General features: G+C 40.7%; 1 protein-coding gene across 11 annotated transcripts in view; it reads left to right on the top strand.

The window, feature by feature from the left end:
• Positions 1–22,322, top strand: part of LOC116849895 (tensin-3) — a 245,469-nt gene that overhangs the window by 172,511 nt on the left and 50,636 nt on the right. For all 11 annotated transcript variants that reach the window (XM_032827522.1, XM_032827524.1, XM_032827526.1 and 8 more), the window contains 3 exons: positions 11,783–11,845; positions 21,546–21,767; positions 22,109–22,272. In XM_032827522.1, the coding sequence (XP_032683413.1) occupies positions 11,783–11,845; positions 21,546–21,767; positions 22,109–22,272 (449 nt within the window). The remainder of the gene's footprint in view (positions 1–11,782; positions 11,846–21,545; positions 21,768–22,108; positions 22,273–22,322) is intronic.

Here is a 22,322-nt window from a genome sequence, read left to right as displayed (position 1 = left end):
ATATATATATATATATATATATATATATATATATATATATATATATATATGAACGATCCAGAAATTCCGATTGAAGTAACCCGAAATTCTTTAACCCGAATTTAAGTCAGCCAAAAACTTAAATAAAATTCTGGTTACTTGAATTGGAATTTCTGGATCGTTCATATTCGACTAGATATTTGGTTAATTCAACCAAACCTTTTTTCCATGTACCTCATGAATTATAATTCACACGGTCTTTCGAGGAAAAAAACATCTAAAATTGCAACATAAATAAATTTAATAAACGTTGATGTGTCGTCGAGGTTTCCACGACAGAAAGCACAATGAACTTTAGTGATTTGATAATCCTGAGGATCACATAAGATTCAATAGTCTCGAAGACGAAATCTTCCTGAAAGCATCCGTTATCGTAAAAATTCAATGGCTCGTGGTCATTCATAAGTCTTCATTATCGAACACGAAAATGTCTGCCGTTAGTACTAACGTCCTGTTCTCCGGATGGTCAGTGAGTTTTCTGAAAGCAAGTTGTCGTTAGCGCGAACGTTCTCACCACACATGAACGAAATACGCGAACACAAGTCGTAAACGGTTCATGACTGAATTCTGTTACCGCTGCATCCATCTGCAAGGCATTCTCTGCGCGATACGTGGGTTTTGATGTTGCAGACAACATCCAGTCTCAATCTTCGTCAAAAAACACGGAAACTCACTTCCGACGCGTCGGAACTGAATTTATTGAAATATTACGAAAAATTACGCACAATTTTAGCATTCTCTCTCTCTTATTATAATATTCAAAAGTAAAGTTAAAAATGGTCTTACAGTTTGAAACTTCGAAGCATATCTATCATACGTGTTTTCCTAAATTTTTCCTTAGCAAACACAAATCATGAAAAGATCTGTTTGTAAAAAATTTGTGATAGAAACGTTTATCTGTTTTCTGAAGCATAAAAGAACTCCAACGGAACGATCGAATCCTCCTACTTTTAATTTCGACCGAAATTAGAAGATTACTCGATAACGCACGTGATGGTGCATTCGAGTCTACGTAAGTAGTCAAGACGATTTCGTGTTCGTCCTTTTACGCGCAGCCACACGCGACGGGAACGATTTACCGTTGTGAATGTACGAGGTTTTCGATGGCTGGCGTAAATCCAAAATCCGAATCGAGCATGCGATCTAGTATGAACGGCAACGTGCGGTTAAGACTACGAAATTTCCGGCGATCGCGTTTCTACTCCTGCATTGTGATCTACGTTAGGGATAAAATCTCGGGAGAAAAATCAAATAAAACTGTATTAAGAGAAAACTGTACCATTAAATTTTCATTCATCGCCAACGCGAGACCTCAAAGGTAGCTTTTTGTTTTCGTGAAGGTAGCATGTTGTTTTCTTCCTTCGTAGTCCTTCGTAGTAAGGAAGATTTTTCATTACTTTTCTATTAGATTGTACTTGTCAGCATAATGTGATATATCCAACTAAACTAAACATTATACGTAAATTTTATCTATAATTAGGAATTATTTTAGTCTTCGCATGACACATATTTTGCTTTTGGTCACCTTAATCTGGTCTACCAAGATCGTTTCCGTCTTCGCTTCTGCATTCCGTAAAAGAACTAATAGAAATCTATAAAAAATAATAAATACATTATCAATTCTATAGAATAGAACTGCGTAAAATGATAGCATTTACTTAGGTATTTCATTTTATTGCAAATATGAAGAGAAACGGGATGAAAACGAATTTACATAAAAATACTTACTTTGAAAAATAAATTTAAAAAATTAATAAAATCTAGAATCTAGAATCTAGGATTTTCTTATCGACCTGAACCTTTAAGAAAAAAGTATTATATATTTGTCGAAAAATATAATTATTTAGGTATATAAAAATATATCATTTTTTCAGTCAAGAAGCGAATATAAAATTTTTTATATTTCAAGTTGTAGTATTAATCTGTTATAATACGGATTTTATTAAAATTACTACAGAGATTAGTTATATCCGAATTTTTTCTTTTTTTTTATTCGCACATTAGAATTTGACGATACGGAAATCTTAATCAGGTATAATATACCAAAAATATAAATAAGCTGCTTACATAAAATTTGTCATATAGTATTATACTTAATGTAAGGAAAACAAGAATTCACCTTTGTTTTCTCACTTTAACACTTTAATCTGGCACGCTGGAATCAAAAACGACCTCACAGCCTTTGTTTTTTTATATATAGCAGGCGTTTGAAATGGCTCAACAATGTTTATAAACTTCACATTTGCATCAACTATTTTTAGCGCGTGAACCGAAAGTCTTTATTCCACTGATTTGCGAGTAATTCAAAATCGGGTCAAAAATAAGCCCAATATGCCCAATTAGAATTAGCGTGCGTTAATAATGCAAATTATTGGCGGGTCGTCTTATGCGATGAAACGGAGAGACAATTACACATTTCCATGAAATACATTTCCAATTAAAAATAACTTCCGACTGGCACGTGGCGTAACTACTTGTCTTCATCGATCGTACAATCCCTACCACCTTTAAGAACGATTTCGCTACGTCTCGTAAACAAATAGAGGCGAACCAGCCCGAAATTACGGCGCACTGTCTACGATTCGAAACATGAAAGGATTAAGCCGGCGTGCTAGCAAGATCGGGTCAAGGGCCAACGATAAAAGCGAGCTGAAGATAAGCGTCGGGCTCCTTTCGACGGTACACTCTCTTTACGATCACTATCGTCCTTTAGTCTCAGTTACGTCGTATTTACGACGAAGCTGCACCATTGAAAAACCATCGAAGTCGCGGAGAGAAGTTACGGCGGATGACGACGGATGGAGAAAGAGCTGTGGGGCAGGAGTTGGGGGAGGAGATGGATAATAAACCGATACCCTCCGGCGCTCTTTACCGGCGCGCGCGTACGTATTTATATCGGTGATTGTAAAGGGCGTCACTTCCTGTGAGATCATTCGCGGATCTTACTCTACAAAGAGGGAAGGAGAGGGAGAAAGAGAGAGAGAGAAGAATGTGTATTTTCCAGGAAACACTACGACGCAAGCAAAAACTCGACTTTACGTAATTGCCATTAAGACGAGTACACAACCTCTCATTAAAAGAGACAATGTAACATACGCATGTCTGCATATGCATGCCAGCGTCTATGTCTCACGAGCGATTTTTCCGCGAAGTCAAGGCTGTGACTAATATCACGTAAAGGTCGTCCGGTTCCCGGTGTTAAATGGGAGGCGCCCCGCGACATCGATAAATCGATACTGAGACCTTACGAAACGGAACGCACCGCCGTACATTCGATTCAAAAGCGCGAGAGAGCGCTACCTGGGAAATTGGAAAACTTCGGTCCTTCCACGTCACACGGGATGACCTCGGGTTTCCGTCCGTTCTGACAGCACTTGGCTGAAATATTTCCAGCGGATGTGTGTATGGATGTGAGGGTGTTTCGTTTATATTAAAATTCAACGTTGCATCCTGTGTCGGGTTTGTAATAGCTTCGGAGAAAGTGCTTCATCCTCCATGAAAATCCAATGGAAGCGCATCCTCTTTTATAATTTTTAAGTATTTCGTAATATCCTTTGAAAGCCTCAAATTAAGCCCGTTAAAGTGCAACGCGATAGATTAAAGGTGAGATTCTTGCGATATATTTGTCACGCATTTTCCTTGACAGCTTGTTGAAAGTAAGCTCGTCGTTTTGCTGAAAAATGCATACGAAAACGATATTTTGTATCGCGAAACTTCGTTATTTGAATCATTGTTCGACTAAAAATTTATCCCATGGCCCTGATCAGACTAATTCCAATTAGTTATCTGGTTTGTATAAGGAATACCGGGATCAGATGGTATCATTTTTCAGAATTTCGAAGCTATAACTTCTCAGGTAACTAATTATTATGGACAGAAATATTTTGCGATTTCGTTTTCACTGTTTGTCTTGCGATAAGCATATGACCAACGTACTCCTTGGCCAACTAGCCTCAGTCTCTCCTCGGATGACGTTACCAGATTCTGATAAGTATGTAACGCAGCGTGTCGATCGGGACCTTATTAATAATAAGAATTATTAATAATAAAGATTTTGTTCATAATTAGAACCCCTTGTAACATCACCTTGTATAAACCAGATAACTAATTGGGACAAACCCGACCAGGACTCTGGGATAAATTTCTGCTCGGGCGGAGATCGGCGATAGATCACGGAATTCAAGCCGGGCGAGAGACCCAGCCGTCATTACTCCTCGATCTTGTTAGCTGCCTCGGTCTCGTAGCAGCCGACACTTACCACTGAACTATTTACTGCCGATAAGCAGGCATCACGGATCATTTGCATAGAAACACAGAGGCGTAATGCTCGCCGATCGAAATTCACATTCCACGCTTCCCGTCAGCATCTTGCCACACACATCCGCTAATATAATACGGCGTGACTACGAAACGCCATTGTCATTCCCGCTCTTTCCTCATTCCAGCGTCACGATGCATTCGCTGGAGAGCTATCCGTAATCTGTACTCTCTCCGCGCTCCAATTTGATCAAACCCGATACGACACTCGATCGTGACGCTCGATTGCGAGAGCGTAAGTCAATTAAATGCGGATTAGCCAATCGCGCACCCCTCCAATCGGTCAGCCCTTTCGAACGAATGTCACGTCGATTCTTACATTCCAGGCTAACGCACCGTCCGACTGCTACGCAATCAGCCATATTTATTATCAACATCGTTGAGAATATTTCCGCGAGGATATTCTGCACGGCGGTGTTTGGTGCAAAGGTCTGGCTGTATCATGCGCGTCGTTCAAGTATTATGAGCTCCTTCCTGTACCAAATCATTTCGGCCTTTGATCATGCTGGCGTTATCAGCCTTGGTCGATTCGACCAAGATTAGCGAAATGTCATGTTTAAATAAATGTGTATGATCGCAGCGAGTGTGCCTCCCCTTGTCTCGGTGTTCCTTGACAGCACACAACGATTTCTTTGGATTTGATATTTCTATTATATTTCTATTTACTCGTAACTTTTATGTGCATTTGTGTGTGCGAATTTATTTGACTTGAGACATATATTTTATTGTTTTATTAGGTTGAATCATGTTGTTTGGAAGAAGCACTATTATTTAAAGGAAATAAAATTTAATTTTTAACCAAGTAATATGTTATTTAAAATATGGTTTCGTTGAATTAAATCATGTTATTTCACTGAAAGAACTATTGTTTCAAAATGTTCGTTTTTCACTCTAATCTTTTGTTTAGACTATTCAATATAATGTTTTTAACCGAGCGATAAATTGCTTTAAACTAAGCCATAAATTATTTGGGTCAAACACAAAAATTACTCGGAAAGCCAAACAATCGTATTAGTCGAATCAAAGATTGGTCCATTTAGACTATTTCAATAAATAAATATATTTGCATTTAATACAACGTATTAAATTCAAGGAAATCGCTCTCTGTGTGTGCGGCGCTGCCGTTGAAGAGTTGTATGCAAACGAAGAATTCAATTGCCAAGATCTCCGCGATGTTACATGCAAAATAAAGTTAATATACGTTCAGGATCTCTTGATCAAAAATTGATTTTACCGCGAGGCAAATGTATCCTGGGATTACTTTAAATCTTCCGCCGACTTGTCGCGGAAATTGTTCTGCAAACGAGGTGCGCGCGAAGGAGCTAATATTGCGGAATCTCGCATGCGCCTCTCTTCGTTAATTCACGCTCAATATCCGAGTCTCGCGACGCGCCGTGTTATTGTGTACGTTGCAACGTCGCGGGATAAATTTCGAGATTCGCTCGGATTAATGTGAGAAACGGCGCAAGTGCCGGTCATAATCCAATTTAACGATTATGTCTATCGTCGGCAGCTAGACCGTACCTCTTTTCCTTCAATGGTAACGTTCCCGATCAGACGCTCGCGAGTGCATCAATTGGCGATCCAGTTGGCGGAAATGTAAAACATATTTCAAACGACCAAGCAGCAGCTCGCCGACCAGTTTGAGCTCGTTCGCCGGCAATATTATCGCATACATATTCACAATAATCCGCGCAATATTGTTTAAATTCGCACGATATATCGAATTTGCTAAATGCTGAGTCGTGTAAATTCATAAATTTGCGTAATTACGCATGTAAATTCGTTTCACGTATGAATTATCGGGGAGAAAGAAAGAGAGAAAGAGAGAAAACCATAACCACTCTTCACGAGTCCAAAAATATTACGGTTTGTAGCGCGTTTCGATATTCCGCTATTTATACATGTGAGTTTTAAGCGATGGCATTCCTTTACCTCTGCCCGCCGCGTTTTTACAGACAACGCCGCGCCATTCGCATTTTTATGTGGCGGATTTAGTAATCGCACGGTTTTCGCAATCCAAACGGAATCTGGGCTTGGAGACAGAGGCGACCAGCGATATATTCCACCTGTGCGATCTCCTGCCAAGGACATCCTTGTGTTTGTCCGGTTACCTAGTCCTAGCAAAACGTGTTTCACCTACGAAGACCTATCGGATCTGTTGTTGGCATGATTTATCCCGTTGTAAAGTATCGTTGGTATTTCTCTCTCTTGCTCTTTCTCTCTCCCTCTCTCTCTCTCTCTCTCTTTCTCTTTCTCTTTCTGTCGGTTTGGAAATTAGCGGCGGACGAGTGGATTGCCTAAGGAACTTTCAAAAATTCTTCGTATAAGGTTGATTCTTGTGAAAAACAAATTCCCCGGCACGTCGACATTAAAAAGAAACATTGACTTATCGCTCCTCTATGCAAATTAACGCAGATCAGAATTTAAAATTCAATCTAACGTGGTACAGCAGCACTAAAAGCATCAATAAAAACCTATACCGATTTGTTGCATATTCAATGGCAATTTTCTGCATGACAAAAATTTCAGAAAATAATTATTTCCACTGTAGCTTAATAGAAGCCAAGGTATTTTTAGCTTTTGCGTGTATACGACGAGGCTGAATAGGAAAATCAACATGTGACCTAACTTGCGCGCGCTAATTAACTGTGTAATTTCTGTCAAGGTCCGCAAACGAGTTAGATATCAAGTGTGGCAGCCAATGGAGGTAAAGAAGCGTAGGGCCGTGCGAGCGCGAAGTGTCGTTGAGATCAGTTCTACACGCTATTGTAACTTTAACGTGAAAGGCTGACCTAATTGGATGGGTGTGGTATGCCAACTATGCGAAATCGTTCCGCGCGTGACGCGATACTCGCCCTCGTAAGGCTATTTCGTCTGCCGAAGTAAAAATCGCAGGTCAAAAATCGCATCAAACACCGCGACGCAAATCTCACTTTCACGCCAGACTGCGAATTAGCGAGTTCAAGTAACGCGCGCGCTCGCGTTACTCGCAAAATTTAGATGTATGTACAAAGTAAATTTCATTGGAGAAATTGCGTGTATATCACGACGTGGCCTAATTGTATTCCGAGGGAGTGGCACACTCGCGACCCACTCAATGGTGCTTTTTCTTATTAGCGATGCTACCGCACAGACACGTATGCAGAAACGTGAAATAACGTAACGACCTCGTCGTTTGAGCAAGAGTGGAGAGCTCTGCAAACCGAACATAAGACACTTTTAACACTTCCCGTCAATTAAAATAACAAGTAAAGTCTTTTTACAGAATGTGAGCAAGAAATATTCTCCTCTCTATATATGAAGAGAATATATTGTAATCTTTTCTTCTTTTCATATACATTTTTTTTGATTTTACTATGTTTCTATATTGAGAGAAAAAATATTTAAAAAATATTCGCGGTGGATACTGATAACGCGGATTTACTTATACTAATATAAAATTAATATTCAAATAAGAAAATATGCATTTTCTTGAAACTTTAACTTTTCGTAAAAAAGCAATTTTATTTGTTCTATACAAATAAAGAAATTTAGACTTCTATTATATATGTGTGTGTATTATTATTAGTACCAACCCCAAATATTTGTATATATTTGTATATTTCTTGTCGTTTTAAACATTTTTTCTCTCAATGTAGTAATACTGAAATAGACTATCAGTAAGTTTTTGCTATATGGAACATAGTAAATCTTGCTAAAAACATAGCAAATTTTTTAATAACACATAAAATTAAAGAATAATAAATCACTACAAAGTGTTAATCTATTCCTCGAAAAACAGTAATTTTTACTATCAAACTCTCCGTGTATATTCTTTGTTTTATTTGATTCTCCCATTCTTTCACCAAATGCGAAATAAAAATATATAATGTTTGCTAAATTCCACGCTTTTCAAGTAGGGAAAATAAATAAAAAAATAAAGGAGAGAGAAAGAGAGGACTCTGTCTTTCTTTCTCCCATTCTGTGAGGAAGTCTCAACCATCATTTTAATTGAAAGAAAGAAACTATATTAATTATTCGTGGAAGGAGTTATGCAAACAAGATATCACTGAAACAACACGAAGTTCCGCGGCGCCCGCGTAACTATCGGCACTTGGCACCAACATTAGGATGAGAAAGGAGATCTAAAACGTTAAGGTAAATATCACAGCCCGCATCATCAAAGTCTCGTTTCGACGTCCAGCCAACGACCAACCGACCCGCAGCCAGCCCCGCTCTCGGCCGAGAGAAAATTTCGAGGACCCGTCTGCCGGGATGAATACCACGCGGACCGACGTGGCCTAATTATATTTCAAGGGAGTGGCGCTTCAGCCAGCCGAATGTGTCCTTATATCCTTGCCGGCTCACCGGAAGCTCTCACACGCTCGCGGAGGATCCTGCTCGCGGCGCAGGATCGAGCCTGCGTGTAACGCCGTAACGCCGTCTACGGTCGCCATGGTTACGCGCCGAGTTCTATCACCCCGCGCAACCCCGCCGTGGACCATCCCGGCCGCCGGGGGAGTGAGATGCAGGCCTTCAACCCTCTGTACCCGCAGCGCCGGGGCGGCTCCCGTGCGGCGCAGACGTTCGTTCCGGTTGACCCAGGTCGCGTGATCTCGCTGCGTGAATTTCTATCTCGATCGTCTTAAACACGTCGTCATCGTGTCACCCGACGTCGATAACCCTCGTCGAGAAGAGAATAGCCAATCGAGTCGGTCGGTTGAGAAAGAGAGAGAGAGAGAGAGAGAGAGAGAGAGAGAGAGAGAGAGAGAGCTGACTCGTGCTTGTGAGGTAGACTCGAAATGAATCGAACGTGATTATGGGAGAGGGTGCGTACCTTGAAACACGAGTGACCTTGAACGCACACCTGCAAACCGGAGCCGCGGCAGGTGGATTGATTGGCGCTGGAGAGGGTGGGCTCGCGGGAACTCTCTCTAATCATGCGGCGTGGTTGCGTGCGGCGCTTTGAAGGTTATCTGCGACACGCCGACGTGGCAAGTGCGTTTCATGGTTTCTGTTTGCTCGCGTATCGAGCTGATAAGCGGCTCGAGCACGAAGGCATAGAGGTGCGATAAAATTCGTGAAAAAAAAAGAAAACGGAAAAAAGTACAGCCTGCAATATGCGAATGTTTGCCGAGGAGAGTGGCGACGTAACCGGCAAACGGAAGCCCGAGGTCGAGAGAACTGAAACGAGAAGGAAAATGCGTGTTTTGCGTTAACGTCATGTAACATAACAAAATGTTCACAAATTAAAGAAATCTCTAATACATATATATATTTGTTATGTATTGCTGTTAATCTTCCTCTCTTGAGAGGAAGAAAGAGAGAAAGAGAGGGCAAAGATACATCGATAAGAAATCCAAGAATACACGATAAGAAATCTCCTGAAAAATTTTCGAAGCTCAATAACAAACTTCCCTGCTGCATTAAGTACAATTCGTAGTGGACATCGAAAATTCCATCTCACCAACACACAACAGACACACACATATATATCGAGTATGCGAACTACATACAACACAAAATACGAAAATGCTCAAATAACAATAAAAGAGTTCGAAACGATAACACTTCTACCTAATCTCGATGCAATAAGGGTCGAGTGTTTCGGCTCATACAACGTAGAGAGGAGGGGATTACGTTTACACGACACTTGACCCGGCTGCAGCGTATCGATGATCAGCGCATCGGGGAAATGCATTTGGCAACACACCGAGATGTTCGCGCCGGGAAAAAGAAAAGAGACGTGGAGGCGGTGGCCGGAGTCGCCGTCGCGAAGTGAGCGTGGCGCGCATCGTCGCGTCGGCACACGTGGTCGTTAGGGGTGTCTGGAATCCTCTGTTGCCGACAATTAAAATTAGGAATCGTACACGGGAGGCCCGCTTCAATAACAAACCGTGCAGGCTGCCCCGACTTTTATTGAGCACGGTTCTTTTTCACACCAACCGCAACGACGCTTCCGTTATGGGGCACTATTTTTGATTCCCTCTCCGATGTCGAAGACTTCACCGGAATCGGCAGCGCGATTGTTTCACTCGGGAGTATCATCGCCCGGATAAGAAGGAGATATTGCAAAGGAGTAAAGGGAAATTACTAGATGAAGATCCTCGGGAAGTCGACAATCGGCATTGTGTACTATTCGCGTTCTATTGTCGTTGTCGAGTTGTCCGACAACGGTTTGACGCCGATTCCATCGATTTCCTGAAAATAATATATGGAAAGTACGAATTGCGCGATAGCCTGGAGTACAATCTTGCGCATCGATGACGAGCTCGAACAGCAGCTCGCTGTCGCGCGCTTGGCTGCGAGCGAATTGCTGCCGTTGCGGCGACGCACGCCAAGACACCGCGAACAACAATTTTAAAGGCGAAACGCCGCTGCGGCAGGAGACGGAGACGCTTCTACATCGCATCGCCTTTACCGTCTGGCACACTGCCCTGCATATAGAGAGCGAGGTGCGTGCGAAAATCGCGCGCTTGCGTACGTAATGTGTGTGCACACGCGTCCGCGGTGTGGAGAGATATACTAGAATAAATAGATATCTTTCAGCAAATATTTCCGCAACTTCGTCTGTAGATTCCCCGACGACATGTTGGAGTGAAATTTTCCCTTGGCTCTAAAATTTCATCGGCCAATCTCGCGTTGAAATCGCGAAAGGCTCCGCACCTTTTGAACGATATTGGAAATCTGCAAACACGAAAGTCTCGAGTGAGCTTTCAATTTTAACTTTTCTATGATACCACCGCGATAGACAACAGTTCCCTCTTTAAATCTAAACGAGTTCGTTCTCTTTCCTGCGCGCGCGTATGTATATGTATCCATATGTGTATGTGCGATATATGTGCAGCGTGCACACATACCACGATCGTCCAATATAAAATATTTAATAGGCTTTAGGTGGTTTGCATCAATATCGATGGTGCAACTTGTTTTTTTCCTTTCGACGCGAGTATTGAACGCAATGCCGCTGTTGCAGCACCTGTCGTTGCATAATTTTTCTCGCCGCAACGACAATAGAAACAACTTAGAGTGAGCGTCATTAATTTCGAAACAATGAACAATAATGTCACCTACCTCACTTGAGACAACGCCCAAGTAGCGAAGAGAATAATAGTGTTTTCTGTCGAATAGAGAGAGAAAGTTAATGAGACATCTATTGCTACTCTTCATATTCAAACGCGGAAGCAAAATAATACTACCGCGACGTTATTTTATAAAATAGACAAGTTTTTGTTTATTAATATGAAGACAATTATCAAGAAGTTTACTGTTAATTTAATATTTAGCTATTTTAACATTTAATACATATGACAAAGGAAATCGAGTTTGTGTTATTTGCGATTGTGTAAATCATTATAGACTTAATTCATTCTTGCATATTATTCAGCATATCAGCGTGTGTGTATGTGTATGTAGACTAATCACTTTCTACTTTTGATTACAGCACAATGGCGGTTATGAAACACAGCCGAAAAATGTCAACAACATCGCGAGGAGCAAGCAGCCGGTACGTATTTACATTTCAAAGCTTCTACACGAATCTATTTCGATACAAGTACAAAATGTTTTCTACCGTTATAACAAATAAGATTTTATTATATCTTACTTCTGACCACACACAATGGTATAAGGATTAAAAATCGATTAATTACTTCTCGATTAATTACTTCTCGAGATTACACTCGACAAATGTGAACGCGTAGCCCCTTGAAGGATTTTTTCTCACGAGCAAGACACCAATCCTGCAGTTCATCGGCTGCGATGAGAACTCGCGATTTTGCTTCTCTAAATATTTAATATTGATACAATCTGTGCGCGCATGTGTGCGCTACATGTGTGCGCGCATACTACCTGTTATACACACGAACAGAGAAAGGACTTTTGTCCATTGTTTATTTACATCGCGAAAGAGAGGACAGTGGCGAGACTGCGCATACGCATTCGATATGGAGCCGATGCTCTCGTTCCGAGGACTGCTTGTCCTTTCAGACAACGTTCCGTCGTCCAAGCCGCCCGGAATTATTCCTGACGATTCATCGTGCGCCCGTTCGGATCGACTAGCCGCTTTCAAAATGCAGAAACTGGAGGACACGTGCGTGACCTTTCCGAAACGCTCAACTTTGGAGAGCGCTCGCCCCGCATTCAAATGGAAATACTATCTCTTTGTGTTATTCCGTTCCGCTTGCCTTTTTTTATGTTCTCTCTTCTGTTTTCTTTTGCTCTGCACCCTTTTTTGTACACCGGAAATTCTATGCCGCGAGCCGGCTGGTTTTATCCGCGCAACGACATCAAAATAATTATTTACGCTGCGCGCCGGCGAGAGGCGGGCGAAAGTTCGCGGCGATGTCGCGTTCCGCGCGCGGAATGTAGATTTCTGTAAATGAGCGCGCGCCGCGAGATTTGATTGTATTGGCGATTTAATCCGGGAAATGGCATTAAAACGGCACGGTCAATCCACGATAGCCATAATTGCGCGGATCAAAATGAGACACGCGCGTTACACCAACCGCCACTTATAACGTCGATGGAATAACCTTCTATTAGCGTGCGGCTGTGCGAGGGAATACTAATATCCAACCAGCAATCAGTACGCTAATTACTCGAGTCCACCGCTCTTAGGATCGACCGGTATCTCCCCTTCCTCTCCTCCTGCTCTCTTCGCCCACCTTCTCCCTTCCTCTCCCCGCTTGTTTACTATCCGCCAAGCGAAATCGGTTCGCGTAAATCAATCCACGTGACAAGTACGCGGAGATACCTATCTGCCGCGTCGCGGCCAAAGTCTTTCTGGGCGTTATGAAAGTCGTAGTGAAATATCCTGCTGGGAGTTTCAACTCTCGGCGCGTCTCGGCCGTTTTCGCGCAAACGACATTGTCGCCGGGAATTGCCGGCTGAGATTCTGATGAAACGATGCGTTACTCCCAAAGAAAGGAAGTCTATCTGCAAGCTGTTTCCGGCAATCTCATATTCCAAAACGAAAACCTTTGCTGAGATTTCTCTTCTAATAAAATGGACTATTAACTTCTTCAGCGGTTATTCAAAATAATTTCCCCCAGGACGAGGTTCTTTTTCAAACACGAACATATCTAGGTTTCTTTTCTCTTTTTCTTTGCTATTTTCTCTGAAGAATTCTGAAGAATTGAAGACAAAATGTATCTAATTTGTATTTGCTATGAGTTAAACACAGATATACAATAATTTAAGTAAATCGAAAGGAATTTAATATTTTACCGTGAAGCTTTAGGGGTTAATCGAAATTCTATTATACATATAGGATCTAATATAGATTATACATATTACAGATGTAAGAGAAACCTATTAGATACTATCCAAACTTTCTTGCTTTTGAATTAACGCTAGAGTATGTTTATTTCAAATAGAATGCCCTCTTATGAGAAACGCGACAGGCAAGACTTGTTCCGTAGATAAGAGCCGAAATTTTTTTAATTTTAGGAAAGTTGTATTTAGAATATTTTCCTCCTCTCTATAGTTTCTATAGAGAAAAATCCTCTAAGAACCATACACAGACAGAATATTAGTGAGCTTCTCTTTCTGCTAATCAAAATAGCGAAGATGGTCTAAGAGGCGACGATTCGCATTTTTTCGGCTCGCAACGCTATCTGTGGTCGACCAATGGAGCGCGCTAAGCATCAAACTGAATTGATTAATAACTCGTCAATAACTGCTCGTATTAAAAAATGATAAGGAACTTTTCGTTTCGGTTTGACCTCTACTATCTGATATTTAAATATTTGGCAATTGTGAGACACGTTGTAAGAATGAAATCCTCTAGGGTTCAAGGAATTCTGCTAAAGAGAAGATAATACTTTTTTGAGTGTACGTCGTTGAACCGACGATGGTATCGACGTTTCGTCGCAATATCGAGTAAAGTGCGTCGCTGTCAAGTGGATAATTATCCGTGTGACTCACGATAAGTATTCGTGAAACTTCGCATTTATCTACGCACATACGACGTGAAACATATTATCGTGAAAATGTGTACGCGTGCGAAACAAACGAACGCGTCCTCGCCTTTGCCTTTCTTTCACGATATAAGTAAATAATAGACAAGGTCTTTTTTCTGCCTGTGTATAACAGATAATTATACACACATGTAGTACAGGTAATTATACACACATATAATACACATTGTATCAATATTAAATATTTAGAGAAGCAAAATCGCGTGTTTTCATCGTAGCTGATGAACCGCGCGACAAGATATAGGACAGGGTTAATCTTGCTCGTGGTAAAAACCCTCCAAGGGGCTGTGCGTTCACATTTGTCGACAAATGTCGCTCGACGATTGATCACTTCTTTCTTGCGCGTAATAGTTGCTTGCAAAACTACAGTCGTTCTGTTTCTATTAATAATGCCTAACTATTTTACATATTATAGTTTTTTTTCCATAGACTTTTACGGACACAATTGCTATTCACATGCAATGTCTCTTTCGTGATAGGAAATAATCAACACGATTAATGTCTCACTCGGCTTAATAACGTTAATTAATTGCGCGGATCCGTCGCGGAAACTGTCAGTCGCGATTACATCACATTTACGGTCGTAAAGAATGGTGAAGGTGAAACGCGATGGAGGCAGTGATAATTATACGGAATGGCAATTAGCGTGCAGTAAAAACTGTTGCGCAGCTGTTATCGCGTTTGTTCTTATTTCCGTGACATTGAGAGCTGCCGTTGGTCATTTTTGTTCCGCCTACTGCGCCGTATTTTCGCCTGTTACGCCTAAAGTCCGTACTGTAAAAACAACGTGATTTAACAGCAATTTTCTTTATTCTTTGAAAATAAAGAATACTGTTCGAAATTTATCGGCGAAGAATTTAGATCGTAACATGTTCTTCGTTCGGAAAGTTCTCACCCTCCGTACCAATCTTCCCTTTCGTTGCAAATTAAGCGCAACACCGATTCGTTCCGTGATAATGTACCATAGCAATGACTTCCTGGTGAAATGCTACGGCCCCGATTAAACGGCAAGAACGTGTTACCATTATCAGCCTTCAGACACAATCGATGGAGATTAAACCCACTCGTTCGAGAGAGCACCATACTTCCAATTAGAAATTAACCGCGAGCAATTACGTGGATTAACAGTAATTGACATTAGTGGCGCGGCTTGCCGCGTACATCGGCTTCTCGTCCCGGTAATCGCACTGGATCAATGGCTGGAGCGATAGTTACAGTTCCATTTTTAAGTACCCGCATTACGGATTCTCAGTTTCCCAGATATCTCCTGAAATCCTTAAACTTCAAGATCCTGCGACGAATTAAAATACCTGAACAATCTAAGTGCTAGCAAAGTCTCAAAAGCGCGTTAAATATTTTACTATATTATTGCATTATATTTATAGTACATAGAAATATATCATATATAATATATACTATATATAGTATAATATTATATATTATTATATTATATAATATATAATATTATATAATATATTCTTATAGTACATTTTATACAATGATAATATACAATATAATATATTGTGATATTATTAGAATATATTATATTATAATATAGTAATATTAGATTAGATTATAGTAATTAGATTATATTATAGTAATATAGTAAGATTAGAATATATTATATTATAATATAGTAATATTAGATTATATAATACCATAACTAATACTACCATATTACTATATTATCTATACGGCAATCCATCTTACTGGCATCCTCGGATCCTACAATCTCGCTGACTTTCTCCATTTCAATAATCCATCCCTTATGAGACTTCAGTTACAAGCCGGCGACTTCGCGACTTATTTTTGCCAAGGTCTGAGAGCGAATAACCAATATCCTCGATTCGTCAGACCCCTGTTGGTCAAAGGAGGCGAGTCTCGGCCGATTTTGTAATCCAACGTGAAACGCTGAAGGACCTGATGGTGGACGGGCGGTTTCCGCGTAGCGACAGCTGCGGTAGGACCGCGCGACGTAATAGCAATTTCACACGTGAGCCTAACGGCCGAAGGGATTTATGGGCGGGTAGGCCTGGTTGCATGTGTCCCGCGAGAAACGAACTCGCGGCGTTATGATCTCATAAAGCCAAGTATTTTTAGAGGTGCCCGCCTCGCTCTTGTTTTCTCGCCCCGCTCGTTCTGCTCTCTTTTCCGCGACGCACCTTCATTGTTGCCCGTCTCGTATATTTCTGGAACTCGGTTACGAATAGTCCGACGGCTCTCCTTCCTCACCTTTTCGTTCCCGCGCATACCTTTGCCTTCCAGTCGTTTATTCCGGATTGGCTTGTATATTGTATCTCAGAAACAAAAATTCAGCATTAGAGAGATTTAACGTGGAAAAAAAATAGTTTGATCGAATCAGTAAATCTATAGTTCGCTAGGCAAAATTGAACGTCATAACTAAACACAGAGATAGTGTAGCCAGAAAATTATGTATGGAAACAATTATTAACCTGTTCACAGAGCAAGCCCACTTTTGTTAATTTAATTGTTATCTTAGTTGCTGCAACAAATTGTTTCGTATTTCGAGCTGATTGAAATTTACGAAATAAATTCATCGATTTTGCCAAACATTTATTTAATAGCTAATGAAAAATATTTTTGTTTGTTTTAATCGGAGAAGTGTAATCCCATTAAATCTGAACGCAAATGAGTCCGTAATGAGAAATATGTTATTATACATTGTGCAAATTAGAAATTTTCCTTTTTAACAACTACATGTATTTATGATATATAATACATTAATATAAATTATATATATCTTTATGTATATGTACATGTATTTTTATATTTATATGTATTTTTATATTTATAATATTTTATTGTACTATTTGAGTGGTTGGAAGAAGTAAATATTCCAAAGATTTCAAAAAGCATTATTGCTTTAACTAACTTCTATTGTTGGAGCAACTAGTTACTTAACTATAATGAAATCCACTAATATACCAAATTTCTTTTGATACAACGATAAAAAGGTTAATCGCGTATACCAAACTTTATTTTCAACTGGTTGTGGTGGAGAATTGTCTTCTCTGTAGTAACAAATCTGCCGTAATATAATGTCAAACTTTGTGTTAGGTGCAACCACAAATCTTATGTGTTATAGTTCTGCGATTTAGTTACTGTAGCATAGCAAACTGTGCGTCCGTATATTACGACTACAAATTAGCTAAGCTAAAGTTTCCAGTTGTAACAGCAAATCTCTCTTTTTATTCTGAACATTTTGAACATTTCTAAACGTTAGAAATTTAATATTTCCATTCCATCAATATCTCATGGATGGCAAATGTTTTTTTTTTTTAGTTTCTTAATCATTTCATTATTTTTGTGCTTATTTTTATTTGTTTTTGTATGTCATACTTATTTCAATACTTTCTCTGCCATTACTCTATCCAAGTACCGTCTGTTTCTCTTATCTTTTCTTTTAATCTTACCTTTTGTTATTACACAAAATAATCCGTAGATACAAATACCAACGGATTACGGTAAAGCGCAATGACGAGTGCAACTGCGCCGCAAGCGCCTCGTTCCTAACGCCACAATTAGTCGTAACACCGTAGTCCAACATACAAAGACTGAAACTCGGCTTGAACCGCTTGAAAGGGCCAAGCAGGGAATCGTTGAATACAGTCGGAAATTATGTGCACATTAGTACGGCAAAGCCAGCCTGTCAGACTTACGGATTACGTTGCGTCTGCTGAACGGTGGATTATCTACAATTCGGATAAAATCCCTTGACGGGACACGCGGGATGAGTGGACGGGGCAGATAACAAACAACGTACGACTGTAATCCCGTATAAATCAGGCGAATAATTTTAACAAGTGCCATCAATAACGGGGGTAAGGTATCAGCGGCGATAGTACCTCGACCGTCCGATAAATGACTCTCGGTTAACCGGCCAAAGTACTCGCGGATGCTATCCGGCGAGGAAGAAACCGCAAGAGGTCGCAAAAAGCACAGCTACATCCGGCTCGTTTGCGCGCGTACTCCTCCGTGTAATTTTCGCACGTTCCCCGCGACAAATCATCCGTTCGCGCAACGTCTTCCGCAACGCGTCGCGTCTCCCGAGGCTCGTGGCATCGTATTAAGCACGACGATCCAGCACGGATTACGGCTCGACTGGCAGTGCAAATAGCGTGACTTTGATTCCCACCGAAGTCACGCTACCTGCACGAATTCGTTACATCACACGTGCACGCGCGAGCGCGCTCTCTCATCCACGTCCAGGGCCGCGCGGCGACGAGATGTATTCGCGTCGCAGGATAATCGGGAAATTTGCGATGAGAACGAGCTATCCGGTTCTTCTTCGACCGGGATGATTTACAGACCGTGAAGAGACTCCAGCTAAAAAAATTCAAGGTATCACTTCGAGGGGAGGAGACTACTCGTCAAACGCACGACATCCCAGAACATCGCGATGCGACATGTGCCACGTGCCGATAGAACGCGCTTTCCTTTATTAATGACAACTGTACACTCGTAAAAAATATTTAAGAATTAAGAAATATTTATTTAACGAGAACTAATAACATATTTGTTTCCACTAATATAAGATATTTTTTAAGTAAGAAGATATACATTTTCTTACAACCTCAACTTTTCACGAAAGCAATTGTTTGTTCTGTTTAAATAAAAGTATTTCAATTTGAGTTATTAATATTTATAGTAAATATTTATTAGTATCAATCAAATAAATATTTTTTGGATTTTCTTTCTCTCAGTGTAATAAATGAAGCACACAATCTGTGTGTGTGGAATCGCGATAAGAATCGTGTTGTACATTTCGGGGGTGACTTCTCGTGAGAAGTCATCACCAGGGTAGCGATTGTGTAACTTTTTCACAAGAACGGAAACATGAAAAGTGACAAATGTTTCACGTGAACTCGACAACTCGAGTGATCATGTAATTCCTCGAGCAATGGAAATGTAAAAATTTTCACGCAAAACTCTTCACTTTTTACTAGTCCACGCTGAGCAAAAAGATACACGGTCGATACGCGGCAGTGTGACCTAACGAAGTCACTTAATAATCGCAGCGCGGAATCGAGAAACCAGCTGGTGACGCGCGGCTTGGATGACGACACGCGAATAAATGTCGCGAAATGTATCCGACGAGTGCCGGCCCTGGCAAGCTGGTGGCACACGTCAGACATACACGAACAGAAGGCGGCGCGATTATCTGACAAAACCGCCGACCGGCCACTGGATATTCTCGCGTATCTCCAGGAGAACCAGGCGAAACACAATACCCGGCAGTGTATCGTTCCACGGCGAGGAGTACGGCGCATCACCCTGAGACGTATCTTCGCGTTCCGTCTCTCGCGGCCGTTCCCGTTAAGGTGCCAGGATTACATGTCGATCTATCCCGCGATAGCGTGTCCTCCGGACCTCGCGACACCGCCATGTCGGAGAACATCATCGTCAGGATCGTCTACGCGCCCAAGTACTCCAAGGTGGATGGAACTAACTTCGCGCGTTGTGAATTAATCGCCAGCCGCGCCGTAGATTGCTTTTGTAAATCCTCGAGAATTTCTTAATTATTCGCGCAGTCGTTCGTGAAGTGGTGGCTGTAGTGAGGTACATAATTGAAGTGGCAGTGAGTTCGATCGACGCCGATTTAATTCGCTCGAGAAGCGCGTAATTATATAAACAGGAATTAAAAAATTATAATAATTTCAAGGTCACATTATTCGTACATAAATATGTATTTAATGTGTCTTTCGAGATTGAAATAGCAAATATATTTTTTTCGGTATTGTTTCGTTCTTCCCAGTGGAATGTCTTGGTATTACGTATCGTCGTAGAACTTGTTTCTGTAAAACTCCGCGAATTTACTAATTATCCGTATACTTGTTTGTGAAAAGAAAGAGTGGTGGCTGTGTGAGATATATAATTGAGCATCAAAAATAGTGATTTAAAAATATTTTTACATTAATATACATTCAATATGTCCTTTAAGACTGAAATAGCAGAGATTTTTTTCCCGGTATTGTTTCGTTCTTCCCAGGGAAATCCTGCTATTACCTATCGTGTATACTTGCTCACGCAAATTACATATATCGAGGCTATTAGAGGGAAAACGATGGAGAACGAGGAGAATTCGTAAGCAGTGACTAAAGAAAATGAGTTCTGTCTTCTACGGAGAAAATTTGATTGTCTGCCGCGACATTGTTTTGTAAGAGGGAACTAAGCGGGAGTCAGAAACAAATCTTGCGGAAAGGTTTCCGGATAGAATCGAGTGGAGCGGAGCCACTTGAGATGGAATTTTCTTCTCTCAAACGAATTTAGACGATCCAATTTGCTAAGAATGAAACAGACGCGTCATTGGAAATAAACTCTGCTTTTTATTTTGTCACAGTGGTAAAATATATGAAAGTTGGAAAGTTCAGAAAAGTCATCCTTAGAAGTCGATACGACCTGTTGTGATTATACTTTCCTGACCATTCCAGTCGAGATTCTGTGCGATCCTACTTTCGATCAAATATTCTATTTAACACCTACTTTAATACTCTAAGTCCATATCAGTTTTTTCGATTTTTTAATCCAATGACGCTACTAGCTTTGCTAGGATCCTCTTTAGAATCTACATTTTGTACGTTTTCTGTCAATTTAAAAACGTCAAATAGGATTTTAGTTTCCATATATATTATAAACATACATTGATTTTTCAGAATATTCAAATGTCGAAAAATCCAGCTTGGAAGTGAGGCTAAAATTTTGACTCGAGTATTTACAAATATAAAAATGTCTCTTCTGTAAAGGATAAATTATTTGTTATGAGCACTGAGAGAAAAAATATTTATTCGATAAAAAATATTAATCTAGAGAGCAAAAAATATTTATTCGATACTAGGAAGAATATTTACTCGATATTTATTCGATAGATATTAGTAACATATTTATTCATATTCATGTATATTTCATCATGTACATTTCATATTCATGTATATTCATCAATTATATTTTTAATGTTGAAAACAAATTTTTTTAATGAGGAAATTGTTCTATTTAAATAAAAGAATTTAGATTGAAGTAAATATGTTATTAGAAGTCAAATAAATATTTCTTATGTTTTGGATATTTTTACTTTCGGTGTACGCGTATTATTCTAAATGCAAGTTATCATTGCAATGTCTATACGATTCGGTTTCGATGTTGCCTACAATATCCGAAAGTGCTACGAATTATCCGATCGCTCAATTCGAGTAAACCGTCGGATTACAGATGCAGACGTCAGCGCTGGCGTCAACGCCTGCGAGGACGCCGGGCGTCGGCGCGGATTCGACGATGACGGGACCGGGAAAGGGCGGAGGTCGCGTGACGGAGGTGATGGAGCTCTGTTACGTCACCGAGAGGATCATCGCCCTCTGGTACAGGGAGGATGCGCAGGGTGTCCTCGAACACGCCACGACTCTTCTGCGCGGGAAACACGCCGACAATTACATGGTGAGAATCCCGATAATCTCCGTATCCCTTTTCTGTCGCTGCTTTTTTCTTCAGCATAAAGAGGAGGGAGTATCACGCATTGAAGATGAAAATTACAGCGTGGGTAATTGAATATGAACATAGTATCCTTGTCTACTTCTTATCTCGCACGGACACAATATTATCCTGAAACACCATTTTAATAATTTGTGATAGATAACTGTAAAGTTCTCGATTTTTCATTGTAAACCCTTTAATGAAATTCTGGTATTGGGATTCCGTAGAATCTATCTGTGATTGCTCTCTTTCCCTCCAAAAAGTTTGGCAATTTTCTTCAAGTGTCGAACACCTTGGTCTTTCAGATCTTTAATTTGTCGTCGCCCGGGCGACCCGGCGAACCGAACACGAGGGAGGCTGGATGGCCGCAGGGTTTAGCACCAAGCTTGGAAAGACTGTGCGCCCTTTGCAAGGAGCTGGACTCCTGGCTCAACGGCGCTTCTAATCGCGTCGTTGTCCTGCACGCCAGGTGAGTTTACGACTTTCGCTCTGCTCGTCCTCCCCCCCCCCCCCCCCCCC

The sequence above is a fragment of the Odontomachus brunneus genome, unplaced genomic scaffold, assembly GCF_010583005.1.
Source record: "Odontomachus brunneus isolate Ranch 3 - 2012 unplaced genomic scaffold, Obru_v1 Obru_scaffold_128, whole genome shotgun sequence".
Lineage (NCBI taxonomy): Eukaryota > Metazoa > Arthropoda > Insecta > Hymenoptera > Formicidae > Odontomachus > Odontomachus brunneus.
The sequence above is the reverse complement of the archived record's forward strand: the minus strand, read 5'-3'. Positions and strand labels throughout refer to the sequence as shown.